Below are 16642 nucleotides of genomic sequence, written 5' to 3'. Positions count from 1 at the left end.
AAATTATTTCTGAATAGATTTAAACAGTAAATAATTTTGAAAAATAATCTGAGATCATTTCAAGGCAAAATTATATAACATGTGCTATTACCAAATAACATACACGAATAAAAGTTCTAACAAGAATGAATCCTTGAACTTATTTATCAACTTTTTTAAATATCTCTTGATATTTTAAAGAATCCAAAGCTGAAAACACGAAAATAATTATAAATGTTTTGAAATTATTTCTGAATATATTTAAACAGTAAATAATTTTGAAAAATAATCTGAGATCATTTCAAGGTAAAATTATATATAACATATGCTACCAAATAACATACACGAATAAAAAGTTCTACCAAATTGTAACACCACCATACATAAACTACTGATACATAAACTCAAAATCCCATAGCAAAACCGTATGTATCATCACAGCTAAACCAAAACTTAAGTTACCAAAAGATGAAGATCTTACCCAAATTCACTTAAGTTACCAAAAGATGAAGATCTTACCCAAATTCATTCGCTCATATCATTTCGCGACTTCTTCTTTTTCTTCTTTTTTCCTTCGCTGGCGTCGACAGCTACAGCATCAACAGCCATCGCATCTTTACTCTTCTTTTTCTTCTTTTTCGCGGTTGCATCTTCACCATTTGCATCATTCTTTTCCTCCGCTTCCTCTTGTTCCATCTTTCGTTTCTCCTTCTTTTTCTTCTTTTCACTCTTAGGCTCGTCTTTAGCATCTCCATTTATTAAAGCAGCAGGCTCGTCCTCTATCAAAGATTGAGGATGAAAGTTTTTTTAATAAGCATAAGGGAAAAATAAAGATCAAAGCAAAACACAACGTATTTCCTGAGTCGCGGAAGCATGGAAATATGCTACCAAAACTGGCCGTTTCTCCTTTCTATGATGGTCAATCATTTTATTTTATTTCATAGGCGTCCAGGAACATCCAGAAACTAAAAGCATATTTATCCATGTAATAAATTGACCCTTCATATGCAAGATATCATCTTTACATAGAGAAGTAGAACTGAATGTATGTCCATACCTTTGGTCTCAACGGTTGTGATAGCAGATTTCATCACATCAATGTTTTTACGAGGAGCGACCCCTTTATCATAAAAGTCTAGCCGCTCTTCAACTTGTTCACGAAGTTTTTCACCAAAAGCAGTTGTATTTTTCTCTGCATCATAAAAATATGACAAGGTTCATCAACAGCCCGATGGGCATGCACAAGACGAGTTCATGTCAATCGACGTGTAGAGAGAAAAAATTAACTCGCCTTGGAAACAGTCAATGCGAGAAGCAATAGAGCACTTGTTTGCAAGAAAACGAGCCATTCGACCTTTGTTACGAGCAGATGCACGACCAATAAAGGAAGAATGGAAAATAAGACCATACTTTGGAGTGTTCCCGCGAGTTTTCAACGCTCTGTACGAATTATTATCAGGTAAAGCCAGGAAATGAAAAACCGATCAAAATTCGCCAAATTATAATAAAAATCAAAATTGTTTTACGAGCACAAAATACCTAAAGAGAGCCTTCTCCGCACCAAGAATTTGAAGAGTGGAAGAAGGGCATTTTGCCAAGTTTGTGAGACTACCAGCATGGGAAATTAAACGTGCGCCTACAACTTCACCTATAAGAGTGGCCAAATTAGGTGCTATGTCATTCATTTTGGCAACCAGATAATCGTACAGCTTTTTCCTGTACTCAGCAAGATCAATCACCCTTTGAGCAAATTGCTTGACATTAATCAAGTCTATTATGGATAAATCCTGTCCTGAAAAACATAAAGGACATGAATCAGTATTAGATACAGCATTCGCTCACAGACCAAGTGCAATCAGAAACTGTACCCATGGAAGCTTTGGCGGCCTCTATGATCTCTTTTGCTTTATCTTCATCCCCAACTATGTCCGTCAGGTCTGATAAGTTGCCCTCAGATAACTTTGATTTATCCTCCACATATTTTGCAACTTTGGCATACAGAAAGTTATCATTCACAATCTTCGCTAATTCAGGAAAATGCCAAGAGTACCATTCCCTGCATGAAAAAGAAGAAACACATCCCAAAATTAATCATCCATCTGCATGTTACCATATGCAAACTGCAAGAAAGTAAAAGGATCACAGACGAACTAATGACCATTCAAGCCAGCACAAGCAAGGACTGAGGTATATAATTAACATACTCCAAACACACCCAAACAAGCCAAGTTAAAAAACTGACCTTGCTCTCATGGAGAAGGAATTGACATCTTTATCAAGAGTATCGAGAATAAAGATAGCCTGAATAACCATATTGTCTACGCGATTCACATTGAACTTCACCTTTGCTCTGCTGTAACTATGACCCAGGCCAAGTTGTGCCTTCACCAGATCACCAGGCTATTTACATTTTAAAAAATTAAAGATAAATCAAATACATGATTTTTAAATACACAACAAAGTGTCCTGATTAAGAAAAAAGTATTGATAACAACTAACCTTAAGGTTCAGAATAAACCGATCGAAATGTAATCGCACACCTCGAACAATCTCAAGAATGAACTCATTGCTCTGGCATGGAATTTTAGTTACTTCGTAAATATTTGATCCAAGCTTTGGCTCTGCCACTCCTAAGCTGAACTTTGGCTTCTTACCCTCCTTGACTGTTGGAAGGGAAAGCTCCAAAAAATTCCTCAGCTTGTCAGTCATTTGCCCTTAACACACACAACCAGCAAACAACCAGTATTAGTTTATACATCAACAATCGCATTCTAAAATAAAAACACGAAACTTCACATAGAATAACACTTTAAAAAACCCCGTTATACGTCGATTCACAGTTTCCTTTGCCGTTTCTACAATAGAAAAACATACTAATAATTCACTAAAAAGTAAAAAGGCATAAGAAGCCGACATTCCCCGGATTCTTATACACAACACTCCTTCCTACTTCTAAAACCCTCTAAAATTGATGTCTCCAACTAGCTCCTTGATTAAATCTCACAATATCCACGAACCCCCCAAAATAAAAAAACCCACTGTCCCTCACCAGCAATGACAACCTCCAAAAAATGAAAGAAACCAAAGCTTTTTTTTACCTTCAGAGATTGCGTTACATTGGTTGAGAGCATCCAGCGCAGACTCGTAAGGGCTAAAAGCAACCAGACGGACAACCTTCCCGAACCGGTTGAGGTCTGATACAGAGGTCCTAACAGCCTCCGTATTCTGCCCAATTTCATCAATCCCATGCGCCAAGAACAGCCCATATCCGGAAGCCGACTCGTACAACACGTGCAGAGCCATCTCTCACCCCCTCTCCCTCACAAGAAAATTTTACAACACAGATAGCTGGGGGCGGGGGGCTGTATCTTCCAGTTTAGGGTTTAGGGTTTTCCGCTGCAGCTAAATAATATATCAATATCTATATATATATGTATATTATTTCAACTATCTCCTAATTTTCATTATTTTATTTATTTTACTTTCAATAAAGCACAACTATATTTGTTTTGGTTAAAATGATTTTTTTTATAGTTTTATATATATAACAGTGGCATTTTATATTTAACTTAGTAATTTAATAATTACAAGATGGGGTATATGTATAATCATATGCACGGAAGAGTAGACCGTAGAAGCTAACATATGACGTGATTTTGGTCCATTGATGTTAGCCTTTGGGCAGCTATCCGAAGTGTAGTATCGATTCTCCCCATATGCACATATAGTACGTGACTTTTTTTATGGGGCATTTGTTGTTAGAGTTATATTATATGTACAATCGTATGCGGAAGATTGCATATATTTTTTTTTTAAATAAAATGTATGGATAATTTTATAATCTCAAAACGAATGTGAAATTTATTGTGTAACACTACTACATGTATGTGATATCCGGAGGAGAAAACCACCTCAGCTCATCGATGATTCTAAGATAAAAAGATCGTCCCTAATCAACTAGGACCATCTCGGGAGCTCGGCCAAGCTTCCCCCACCATAATTCCCAGCTCGGGTCGGGAGCTCGGCCAAACTCTCCCACCATAATTCTTAGCTTAGGTCGGGAGCTCAGCTCGGGAGTTTGGGAGCTCAGCTCAGCCCTGATGTCAGTAGGGAGTTAGCTTAGTAGATTGGTTTGACAACCTTGGTTAGCTAGCTAATATGTTAGTATCAGTGTTTAAGGTGAGTTCAGAGGTTCAGCAATGACTCACTCACCCCTTTCCATATGACACCAGGGAGAGCAGCAATATAGAGTCCTAGTGATGACAGTTCAGCTCGGATAAGATGTACATGTCAATATTTTCCTTTATCGAATGAGATTTAGACGAGATCTCCGCCTATATATTCGGGATCGTGATCCCAGGATTCTCGGGTTCTTGATAAGGAAGGTAAGCGTAAGATCCGGAGCCCTTTTCTATAAATACCAGGTTTATTTTCATTGTTTGGATCCTAATTTTCACTCGTGTGCACACATCACTCTATATATTCGCTATCCTATCATCTGACTTGAGCGTCGAAGGAGATACGCTGGACCCTTAATACTCTTGTTCGTGGTTTCAGGCCAGCAACTGTTTATTTTTTGTTAGAGGAGTTTTGTCATCTCGTCAAAAGAGATCACTTTATTGAGGTATATCAATGTAGATGTAACGTTTCTTTTATTGTTATTTAAAAAAAATAACTAAAAAGTTTCAAAAGAAAAAAAAACATAGGAATTCAATGCTTGCACTGTTTTATACGCAACCTTTAACTTAAGTGGGTGTATCCAGTTTGAGAGAAATATGGAGAAATTAATGAATTTTAAAGATTTTGTGTACAACGAAAATAATAGAAAAAACAAAATAAAAATCAAGATGAAACAATAATTTATAAAGAAAATAAAATATATTTTTTAATTATATAATTGAGTAGATATCATTATTCACTATAGCTTGTGACTTATAATCTTTAAATTTTGCAATATTTCAAATTAAAATGACATTTTCAGTAAAATTTAATGGTATACACATGAAAATCAAAATTTTATTGCTCTACAGTGCAAGACACGATGCTATGCACATCATATTCAAAAACAAAAATATTTTACAATTATGCGGAATTCTATACAAATCAATATAATTTATGAACTTTGCAGATTTCTATATTTTTAAAATTAAATTCATGAACTTTGCAAATTTAAGTGTGAAAAATTCTTGCAAACCTCCATTGTTTATTAGATAGACACGTCCTCAAGTTTTTATTACTTACTATATAACTAAACCATGTTCATTAAACTGATTTCAAGTTGTGAAATCGAATAATTTTATAAAAAGTTTAGTGTTTCTCCTATTTCTTCATTTGCTAATTACTAATTAATTGTTGCATGATCATATTATTCTAATTCTTTATCTCTCATGTATACATGTTTTTTTTTTGTTGGTTTTGAGTTCATTATCCAATACTATTTTACATTGTTATGGATTTAGTTATTCTTGCACAATTATTAATCATAAAATATCAAAAAGTAATGATCTTGCTTCAAAAAAAAATTGGAGTTAAAAAAAATATTTATTCATTTTGGGCTTAATTTATCTCCCAGATATATACACACACGACGAAAAGTGATATTTTTCATAATAAAACAAAATTTATTTTAAAATCGCTCTTAACGTAAGACGCGACACATGACGTCACGCGCAAGGCCCATTTTCTATCCTTTTTCTTCTCCCTTTTTCATTTTAGTTTTGTTGATGATAAGCAACGGATATTAGCTATTGTTCCCGCATCACAAATCGCTTAAACCCTGCGCGCACACACGCACTCCAGCATTTTGAAGTTCAGGGTTTTGGATTTTGCTTCCCCATCTCTCATTCTTTCTGAATTAAAATGCTCCAGGCATAGGAAAATTTCCATAAGTACACGTGATTGTATATCTGTATTGTTCGGGAATGGCTTCTCTGGGTGTAATTCCTGTATGTCCCCACAAGCTCTTATGGTGGTGTCAAGCAAAACCCGGAAGAAGTTCCATTTCTTGTTGTTCATCAGCTCCTTCTGTAAAGCGTATGCTGCTAAAATTCGTCAAAGTCTTTGTTTTTATTTGAAATTCTGTGTTATGCTTGACAAAATATGACATGGACGCATTTTACTTGGTGTGGTGTGATTCGACATTGTAATGGGGATTGTATTGACAAAAAGGTTGGCTCAAAGCTCGTTTCTTTCCTTCTTTTCTTTTTTTTTGTACCTTTTTTTTATCAAGAAAGGGGAATGAGTTGATGACAGATTGAATTGGAGTGGTGTTGGCATTTGTTTGTCACCATTAATCGGTCTTATAATCAGGGTATCACATTCTTTTCGCGTCAAATACCGAGCATTTGCTATTTATTGTGCATCTTGGATAATTTAGAAATTTTGACTCGACACTATTTTCCACATTGTGATAGTGTTACAGTTTATTATTTGATGAAATAATAGTACTTCTTTTCCCCAGGTGTCCGTAGTTCCAAAGTACCTCGCGGAAGGTCAGGGAGAACAGAAGGACCTGGAAAGAGTATGGAGGATTCTGTTCAACGCAAGATGGAACAATTTTACGAAGGATCTGATGGACCTCCTTTACGTGTACTACCAATAGGCGGTCTTGGAGAAATTGGGATGAACTGCATGCTAGTTGGAAATTATGATCGTTATATTTTGATTGATGCTGGTGTAATGTTCCCAGAGTAAGTTTCATATCACAAAAGTACCTGAGTATTCACCATCTTCGGTATTCAACATTCTTGAAACTGATGGTTGTTACACGAGGAATTTTTTCTGTCTTAATCTTGCTCCTTCATATTCATTGTTGTTTCTTTAAGAATAGGAAAACTGGTGTTCTTTTTCGCACAGAAACAATTTGTGGATATTGAAACGCTCTACTTCCAGATGCACATAATTCATCTTTTTTTGACACTTAGTTTCTTTCTGATCAAATAATATCTTAATCACGTTTGTAATTCCAGCTACGATGAGCTTGGTGTCCAGAAGATTATTCCTGATACTACTTTTATAAAAAAATGGAGTCACAAAATTGAAGCAGTAGTAATTACACATGGGCATGAAGATCACATTGGTGCGTTGCCTTGGGTAAAGTTTCTATTCTGATTTCTGCCTCTCAAAATGTATCAATTTTAGTATTCAAAATGGATAATTCTTCATGGGAATGTGAGTAAAAAGTTTGATTTTGTCTGAATAGAAGCCCAATTAGACTCTGAAAACCCGTCATTTTCTTTCCTCGGTATCCCATTTAGCTGCTCCTGCGGTGGTGTACATCCATTTGCTTTATGTTTAGTTTTAAAAGGAGCACGCTTTGCCAACTCAATCAGAATACTACCCTGTATTATCAAATATATTACATGTATCGAATATAATGCTATTGAGAGACCTTGCAATGTTTCTCACCTTCATTTCTTTTCTCTCTTTATTCTTCTTTCTCTGTCTTTCAAGGCAGATGAATAGTATGTGGTTTTATGTTCTCAGTTATGACTGGGCAAAGGTTTATGATATGAATATTGTGCCGAGGTAGCCTTCGAGAACGATGGAAGACACATTAAATGTTTGCTGGCATCAAGATGCATGTCTAGTTCCTTGTGCACTTTTTTGCAAAACCCTTGTATAATGACGTCTTAATGTTTGCAGGTCATCCCAGCTTTGGATTCTCACACACCAATATTTGCTTCGTCCTTCACGATGGAGGTTCGTTATTATTATGGTTTTATGTGTCTTTTCTGTTCTCGTTTCACATTGATGGAATCCCATGTTGACATGATTAATGTGATGTCTACCTCGTTTATACCACTATATCATCAATCTATCACTACTCATAATGATTAGAAAGATGGCTAAGTGGGATGGATGTGAATGAACAATAATCCCCTTGTTGTTAAAATAGGATATGGGGTAGAACAATGGCAATGCTCATTCCAACACTCTTGTCATATCATGTTGATATTTGTTTCCTTATCGTAGAAAATTTCAGAAATTACCTTATATGTTCTAGACAGTTATCTTAGGACCAAAACTATTTTATAATCTTCCCCGCTGTAGTTCACTGATTATTATTGATTCGTTAAGGACTACTAATAAATTCCAAGTGTTTTGACTTATACAAACCTGCACATATGTCTCTGATTTTTAATTTTCCTTCTTGGTCCATGCAGCTTATCAAAAAGCGTCTAAAAGAGTTTGGGATTTTGGTTCCATCTAGGCTAAAGGTTTTCAAGACACGGAGAAGATTTGTTGCTGGACCGTTTGAAGTCGAACCAATTACAGTCACACACTCAATTCCTGATTGTTCTGGGTTGGTTTTCCGCTGTGCTGATGGTACCATTCTTCATACGGGAGATTGGAAGGTGATTGTTTATTTTTATTTTTCTGTTTTTGTGAGTGCTTACTCTTATTTGTATCTGCTTAAACATTATTGAATATTCACTTTACATTTGACAGATAGATGAATCTCCACTGGATGGGAAAGTTTTTGATCGTGTGGCATTGGAAGAGCTCTCAAAGGAAGGGGTAACTTTGGTGAGCACCTGACCCTATGTCTAATAAATCCCATTTAAGTGTAAAAAAATTCAGAATTTCTGGGTTGAAAAATCTTTGTATATTGAATGAGCAGAGTTCTTTATTTGTGGCAAAGAATGTCTTTTGATTGCCAGAAAAAGATTCCTGGTGTTAGAAAACGTGCATTGTCTAAAATGACTTGACGATTGTATTTGTATGTAAAATATTACTTTAATTTGGAGACCTTAAGGTGCACTTAAAAAATTTAAATATACTGCATTACCGCCCGAGAAGTAAATATGTCAAAACAACCCAATTGGAGGCTGAGTTGGATTCCACAGTTAACATACATGCGTAGATGTCGGGTCTATATTTTTGGTTTTGACTCCAATCTGTACCATTGGATTTGGTGTTTAGCTAACAAAGTTAACCAAATGTTTGAATCTTAGGCTTAATAATGGAGTTGGCCCTTTGAAAGGTTGAATGATGAATGACAATAAATTTTTTGTAGTCAACATAGGTTTGTCCAGGATCAGGTAATATGGACTTAATTTATGGGTGCATCAAGCTATGAATATGTTTTTCTTTGTCATTCAATCCTTATTTACCTCGATTCCCGGCATTTTGTGCACTGGAGAATTTTCTAAATACCGGTGTTGCCTCAAACACCAAAAAGACACAGATCAAAGAGCAGATTATCTTCATAAAGTTGTTATTTTACTTTTCCACTGCTGAATTGTTACTCAGGTTTCTGATAATTTCTGCAGTATTTGACTGTGTGGCTAATGCTATGGATTAACCTGAATGCTTTTAATAAGTTGGGTTGCCTTAGCATATTAATTGTGCTCATCCACAGTTGCACAGCCCTAAAATGGTGTTGCTGATTACCTTTTCATTTCTCGACTTTAAAAGACACTTGAATTTCCTTAAATGGTGATACATAACTAAAGCAGAAACATTAAAGTTTGATGCTAGTGTTGAAAGGTTTTTAATTAGTTGTCCTAGACTCAGGGTTTGCTGTAATGTCCTGCTTAGGATGATATGACCTAATTGAAATTAGGAACTCAAAACCAGGAAATGGGAAAAAATCTTACTTGATGTTGTTTTGATGTCAAGAGCAATGGGTAGTGTGCACCTCCTCTGAACCTGGCTATTATTCTTAAACTTGGTCCCAGGCTTGGCTTCCATTGGTGGTTTCTATCATTTGTCAGGAACTTGGTTTAAAGTGCTAGTTGGAAACTTTTGCATTGGTTCATACATTGGTATAGTGATGCACCGACAAATTTCCTTTCAAAAATGACATGAAACGCAATCCAACATCCATATTCTGTTCTGCAGATGATGAGTGATTCAACAAATGTACTCTCTCCTGGAAGGACACTTAGCGAGACAGTTGTGGCAAATTCATTATTGAGGCATATTTCTTCCGCCACAGGAAGGGTAATAACCACTCAGTTTGCGTCAAATATTCACCGCCTAGGAAGTGTAAAAGCAGCAGCTGATTTAACTGGCCGAAAACTGGTATTCCCCGTTTTTTAATGCTTATCTTCCTTTTCCCCACTCTGAAAAGTTCTTGAGACAACACAATCGCCCCTTTTTTAGGTGTTTGTTGGTATGTCCTTGAGGACGTACCTGGATGCTGCATGGAGAGATGGAAAGGCACCCATTGATCCATCAACTTTGGTAATAGCTTTTTACATCATCGTGGTTTACAAATATCTCTTCGAAATTGGATTTTAGGTGGATCTATGTTATATAGTTTAATTTTCTTTTTTCACTGTGTGACGTATCCTAGAGCACAAGTATGAACTAATATGTCATTGACTACTAAAATGACATGACATCAATCAAATAATCTTTTTCATCTGTTTTGGGATGGATAAAATTAATGCAATTTTGAGTGCACCAAGTATTTGTTTATAGTTGATTATGCCAGAGTTTTTCTTTCTTCCTCCTCAATGGGCCCAAGACGCGATAACATGTCTCAACCTTAAACATGTGCAGCAGTCCTGGCATGTTATTTGCTCTATGATGAACTTTATATTTATTCGTTTTTCTCCTTAAATTGGTATTAGATATTGTGAATCATAAATTTGTTTGGCTCCATTTACTATTTATGGATGTCTGTGAGAAGGTTCAAGCTTTTTGTAACTGGTTTCGTTGAGTTTTCAACACTAAATTGTGTTAATCATTGGTACAAAAGTGAGGCTGAATGACAAGCAACTGCAATTGACATCCAATATGACATTTGCCCAAATTTTTATCATAATTTTTCAAAAAAATTATGTCGATGTGGTATCATGAACAAATTAGTTATTCAGTGTTTTTTTGGGTCTTTCCTTCTCCGTATTCTCACCCGACCCTGTAATTGGATGTTCATTTTTGGACAGAAAACGTGAAGTTCCACAGATCTGAAAAATTAGCATATAGACACATGAAAATAAAGGGCAAGATTGATTCTTCTCCCCCAAGTTGACAATTATGAACTTTTTGATCTCATTGTATTGTCATTTCTCCAATTCTTCCTGAGATAACTTTGGTGTGCAGGTGAAAGTAGAAGATATTGATGCTTATGCCCCCAAGGACTTGCTAATTGTCACAACTGGTTCTCAAGTGGGTAACGGCTGACATTATGCTTGCGTTATTTCCTATGCTTTATTCCACATTGTTGAGACTAGTGTGTGATTTATGTTCTTCAGGCTGAACCACGTGCTGCGCTTAATCTTGCATCATATGGAAGTAGCCATTCTCTCAAGTTGAACAAAGACGATTTGATTTTATATTCTGCAAAGGTAATGAATCTGACTTGTCAATAGTCTTCATATTTTGGGTTAATACTTGCAAATGTAATAACGTGTTGTCACACAATAACCTGTCAGTGTGAATAAAGTGAAGAAAATAAGAAGATGGTGTGGACACAACATAATTTGGTTCTTGAGCAAAAGATTTTATGAGACAAACGGCGTGTACAAGTTAAATAAGTTTAAAATTTTGAATATCTGTGAAACAATATTGGATCCTATTGAATAAAAGAGTGGTGTTTAGACACTATGGGTATTGCAACTCAATTAATGCAGCAGCATTGGCGTGGTGTCTATTTATAGTGTACTATTGTGGTTCTAAGGATGACACAGCGAGTTAACTGCTGCATGTGTGGTTTGTAAATTGATTGCATAATTCATTTCTATTGTATTACCATTTCCCAAATTTCTAGAGGGGGTTTTGTTCCCCAGTGAAAAACAAAGGAAGGAAGAAAGAAAAAATGCTTCTAATATTGTTATCAGATGCTTTGTTAGGCTAGCACTCTTGTATTTCTGTGCTTTTGGCATCAACTATCCGCAAGACGTCGGTCATCTGTGAATTAAACTAACGGAAAATGCTTCTAATATTGTTATCAGACGATTTGTTATGCTAGCAAACTTGTATTTCCGTGCTTTTGGCATCAACTATCCACAAGACGTCAGTCATCTGTGAATTAAACTAGTGCAACTGATACGGATAGTGTTTAGCCACGTGAAAACAGTGTAGGAGAACCAACTTGTACAAATTGCCATGTTTTTATATTTCATTTTGACAAGACCATGTTTTTATATTTTGAACCTTGTATGGTTGATTGTGTATTTACGATTATTTTTTGTTTTCGCATTTTTCCATAGATACCATTTAATATAAACCCATTTATATAGGTAATCCCAGGTAATGAGACGAGAGTAATGAAAATGCTGAATCGTGTATCCGAAATAGGATCGACAATAGTGATGGGAAAGAATGAGATGCTGCATTCATCTGGTCATGCCTATCGTGAAGAACTGGTTTGGTTTTCATTTCTTTACCAGAATCTCTTTTGAATTTCTATTTTTTGCCGTGATGATGCCTGAAGGATTGTGTTTAACTCTGGAAAGTTCGGAAGCTATTCTTGAACATTCGGGTCTCATAATAGGCCTATAGTGTTATGCTGTTATCTGGATGTTCTTCATCCCTGAGACTGTTGTTTTACCTTTTCGTTCCATAATTTGCATATGCATGCCAAGCTTTCAAGGAATAGACTAGAAATTTTTGTTACATAAGAAACCAAAACTTCAGGGTGATTTTGCTATTTTCTTATAATAATAATTTTCTAGTACTGTATTTTCCCCATAATTTGCGAGATTAATTTTACATATTGTGGGCTCCACTAACCTTTTAACTTTTTGTGGAATTTAATATGATTCGTTTTTGAAGGAAGAAGTGCTAAAAATTGTTAAGCCGCAACACTTTCTACCCATTCATGGAGAACTCTTATTCTTGAAAGAGCATGAAATGCTGGGGAAGTCAACTGGCATTCGGCATACCACAGTAAGTAATCTATTTCAGTTAAAACCTCTCTTCTCCATGTAGTTTTTTTTCTCCCCGGAAGCTTTTCATATTCTTTGGCTTAATTTTATATAGCGGCCTCATTATTTCCCTCTTATCAGTAAATGATCATATCATCATTTGATCAAAGCGTTTTAAATTTCTCTCTAGATTACATCTACTGGGTGCCTTTTTCACTTGCTTTGCCCCTTTTAGGTTATTAAGAACGGTGAAATGCTGGGTGTGTCACATTTGAGGAATAGAAGGGTCCTGTCAAATGGCTTCACTCCCCTGGGTAAACAGAATCTGCAGGTCTCTCTCTCTTTCTCTCTCTCCATCTCTCTCGTCTATGTCAGGCAACCTACATGCTCTTGTCTTTGAAGAAATCAAAACATTCTGCTGTCTAACTTTGATCATTCAGTTGATGTACAATGATGGTGACAAAGCATTTGGTACGGCAGCTGAACTGTGCATTGACGAAAGAACGAGGATAGCTTTTGATGGTATTATAGTGGTCAGGTGTGCCTTTCTTTCGAGGAGATCAGAGCAAAAAAACAACTTTGTTGACTTTGTTTGTGCACGATAACAATCTTATGCTTGTTATGTAGTATGGAAATTTTGCGTCCTCAAGCTACGGATGATTCAGTCGAGAAGGCTTTAAAAGGAAAAATAAGAATTACTACACGATGCTTATGGCTTGACAAAGGAAAACTCTTAGACGCACTTCATAAAGCGGCGCATGCTTCACTGTCAAGCTGTCCTGTAAATTGCCCTCTGGCCCACATGGAAAGAACGGTTGCTGAAGTTTTGAGAAAAATTGTGAGGAAGTACAGCAGCAAAAGACCTGAAGTCATTGCAATTGCGTTTGAAAATCCAGCAGCAGTTGTAGCTGATGAGATCAATGCAAAACTATCTGTGAAGTGGCATATTAATTCTGAAGTTTCGACTTTGAGAAAATCGGTCGATGGGCAGAAAAATAAGAGACAACCTGATTTACTTGAGGAAGATGGAATTGACCTTGCAATTGCAAGAAACACCACAGAACTAGAATTGGAAGGTAATGTTTTATTCTTGCTAACTACTTTATTCAACAGTATTCTGTTTTCAAAGTTGTAGACCAAATACTTGTTTGTTCATTACTTACTTCTGTCAGTCTGTGGTTAGGTCTGTTCTCTGTGACTCATTGTGCATTAAATCGAATAGGTGATTGGAAGGTGTGGGAGCTGAAATCCATTGGTAATGATACGACCACAATGCAAAATAGAGATAATATTAACTATGTATAGAAAATAGTGAATCGAGAACACTGTTGCACGGTTACAGTGACTCAAAGCAACGAGAACTTCAATAATCTGAGAGAGACTCCCAGCCAAGGATTAAATCCTTTACAAGAAGAAAGACATACCTCTTTCCCTACCCTAGCGCAAAGCTACCAAAACAATCAGACTGCTAGAATGCCTTTCCTATAACCAACTCCAGCCTTGTATATTTGTTTCTCTTTCCCCTTGCTAAAGTTACTTCTTTTTCTAGGGTATTCTTGTGGAGTAAAAGCATGATCTTGATTTTCTAGGCCCAATATACACCATAACAGGTATAAAGTAGTACAAATTGTATATAAAATGGTTACGGTGTAATAAAGAAATGGATATATGACTGATCATTAGAAGCATCACATACTTTATCGAACATATATTTTACCTATTACATGTTGAAAAACAAAAATTCCCTCTATCGCAAGATTTGATTGCCTATGTGGTACAGAAGTCGAAATCTGGTGTTGGGGTCGTTATATGGTTTAAAATATCTGAGTTGCACTGCAATGTTTAGTTTTTCCTTCTTTTTTTTTTTTTGGAAAATAGCTAATGCTTGATTCAATTTTATAGTTCTTGGAAGCATACTAGTTGAACTAGATTTATCAAAACTTTTTAGGGTGCATTTGGATGAGAGAATTTCAAAATCAAAGAATTTCAAATCCTAGATGTTAATCCATCCCGACTTGTTTGGTTTGGGTACTCTTGAAATACATGAATTCGAACTCTTTCTGTCTCAATTTTAACTTGTTTATTAACTCTTAATGTAATGGATTTAAAATTCATACAAAAATGAAATCCTTTGAAATATTTCCCTGAAATCCTTTTCTCAAATCAAACTCCTTAAATCCAAATATAACCTTTCGGAAATTTGATTTGATTGCCTGAACTTTTGTTAATGTTTTTTTGGGCAGTTAATAATAGAGAGTTCCGTTTCTTTGCAGTTAATAACGAGATAGTTTCTTATGAAGACGAAATGATGTCTGATTCTGACTTGCCTGAGAGTGCTCCCAGTGCTGACGAGTCTGAAGAATTCTGGAAATCATTTTTAACCTCGTCAGTTCTCAATCAATCCAAAGGGAACGGGGATCTGCTTCCAGAAGAGGAACACAAAGAAAAAGCCGAACAGAAAAACAGTAAACTTGATTCTGGCCTGCCAAAATCTAGTATAAGAACCACTACACCGGCAAAAAGGAACAAATGGAAACCCGAAGAAGTGAAGAAACTCATCAAAATTCGCGGGGAACTTCACAGCAGGTTCCAAGTCCTCAGAGGCCGAATGGCACTTTGGGAAGAGATATCTTTGAATCTCTCGTCTGATGGAATTACTCGAAGTTCAGGACAGTGTAAATCTTTGTGGGCGTCTCTAGTTCAGAAATACGAGGTTTACTTTTTTCTTTTTCTTTAGATGAATTATCCATAATAGAAGCCTTGTGAAACTTGTCTTCTATTTCTGTTTCGACAGGAAAGTAGAAGTGAGATGAAAATGCAGAAGAGCTGGCCGTATTTTGAGGATATGAACAAGATCTTATCAGATTTGGAGACGAAGGAATCCAAATGATCGGTGAGTGCAGTTTATATGGCTAATTTTTCGAAGCAACGGGAAGGTGGTCATTCTATTGAAAAACAGGAACTACACGCTCTGAGAGGATACAATGCATTGAAAGAAGTGCCAGGTTCCCTTGATTGATGTTTACCATACAATGTAAGATTTTTATGCAACTTAGGCATTCATGTTTCTCGTTTATGCAAACTGTTGGAGCTGTAAAAAAGAATAATTTTGTAGCCTAGTGTCTTGTATAAATTGCTTAATGAGTGTAGAATTAAATTCAAACTTATACATGGATCTGTAAACTTAAAAGTTCATTTCATGTTGTTTCCTGGAAATTTATTCTTGGGGAATTGGTTGTCCCAGGGAATAGGGGACAATTTCGCCAAGCTTACAAACATAGAAAGTTTGGATCGAGAGTAAATGACATTTTTCATGTAAAAATTCTCGCCTCAAGCTTAATAAGTTGAGTTTCTTCATACTGTAAAAAATGACAATTTTCTTATTAAAAGATTCTTGCCACAACCTGAATAAGTTGAGTCAAATACGAGAGTCCAGTTTTTCATTGTTCACATACCAAAATCTCTGAAACAAGCAAAAATAAAATAAAGTAAAAATATTTTAACAAAATTGGAACAAGTGTTTTTGTCTTCATGAGCTGTTGGGCAAGTGAGTTGCTTCCATCTGCGTACAAAGATATTTGTTTATTATATATATGTATCACAAAATCGTGTCTTCTTGTAATTGCACCATCCAAATGAAATCCTATTTTATTTCTAAGAGATAAAGATTGAGCCACCTTTTTTGAACAAAATAATAGATGAATAAATAAAATATTTACAAAAATGATTGAGATCATCTCAGATGTTAAAATATTTTTTGTACTATGTGTCTGGTTGATGCAAAAATATTATTTTGTAATTATTAATATGAATCGAATTCATCTATATGTGAGACTATTTAA

The 16642-nt window shown here is 35.7% G+C and overlaps 2 protein-coding genes across 3 annotated transcripts; one reads left to right on the top strand and one right to left on the bottom strand.

The window, feature by feature from the left end:
- Positions 1–275: 275 nt before the first annotated feature.
- Positions 276–3368, bottom strand: LOC140881510 (nucleolar protein 56-like). The gene is made up of 8 exons (XM_073286882.1): positions 3078–3368; positions 2479–2693; positions 2222–2379; positions 1848–2035; positions 1519–1771; positions 1271–1419; positions 1037–1171; positions 276–758 (listed from the first exon to the last, which is right to left on the bottom strand). Exons 1-8 carry the CDS (start codon positions 3280–3282, stop codon positions 505–507), a joined length of 1557 nt encoding a protein of 518 aa, XP_073142983.1. The 5' UTR covers positions 3283–3368; the 3' UTR covers positions 276–504.
- A 2349-nt stretch (positions 3369–5717) lies between these two features.
- LOC140880336 (ribonuclease J) lies at positions 5718–15995 on the top strand. 2 transcript variants are annotated; one of them, XM_073284686.1, is made up of 17 exons: positions 5718–6012; positions 6440–6668; positions 6948–7071; positions 7624–7680; positions 8145–8336; positions 8431–8508; positions 9826–10008; positions 10090–10170; positions 11035–11100; positions 11187–11279; positions 12174–12299; positions 12709–12822; positions 13036–13131; positions 13241–13338; positions 13428–13876; positions 15074–15513; positions 15595–15995. In XM_073284686.1, exons 1-17 carry the CDS (start codon positions 5901–5903, stop codon positions 15688–15690), a joined length of 2634 nt encoding a protein of 877 aa, XP_073140787.1. In that variant the 5' UTR covers positions 5718–5900; the 3' UTR covers positions 15691–15995. The 2 variants fall into 2 exon arrangements, with proteins under 2 accessions (XP_073140787.1, XP_073140788.1); XM_073284687.1 differs by lacking the exon at positions 5718–6012 and having other exon boundaries at positions 6528–6668; positions 6948–7057.
- Positions 15996–16642: the final 647 nt, after the last annotated feature.

The sequence above is a fragment of the Henckelia pumila genome, chromosome 2 (genome assembly GCF_033568475.1).
Source record: "Henckelia pumila isolate YLH828 chromosome 2, ASM3356847v2, whole genome shotgun sequence".
NCBI lineage: Eukaryota > Viridiplantae > Streptophyta > Magnoliopsida > Lamiales > Gesneriaceae > Henckelia > Henckelia pumila.
This window is presented reverse-complemented; position numbering and strand designations above follow the sequence as displayed.

Bases quoted from the DNA above. Each gene is read 5' to 3' on its own strand.
- LOC140880336 (XM_073284686.1), top strand. From the start codon at position 5,901: ATGGCTTCTCTGGGTGTAATTCCTGTATGTCCCCACAAGCTCTTATGG. The intron at 6,013-6,439 runs GTATGCTGCTAA...TCTTTTCCCCAG, and splicing joins ATCAGCTCCTTCTGTAAAGC to GTGTCCGTAGTTCCAAAGTA. The intron at 15,514-15,594 runs GTTTACTTTTTT...CTGTTTCGACAG, and splicing joins CTCTAGTTCAGAAATACGAG to GAAAGTAGAAGTGAGATGAA.
- LOC140881510 (XM_073286882.1), bottom strand. From the start codon at position 3,282: ATGGCTCTGCACGTGTTGTACGAGTCGGCTTCCGGATATGGGCTGTTC. The intron at 1,772-1,847 runs GTACAGTTTCTG...TATGTTTTTCAG, and splicing joins GGCCGCCAAAGCTTCCATGG to GACAGGATTTATCCATAATA. The intron at 1,172-1,270 runs GCGAGTTAATTT...TTTATGATGCAG, and splicing joins TCGCATTGACTGTTTCCAAG to AGAAAAATACAACTGCTTTT.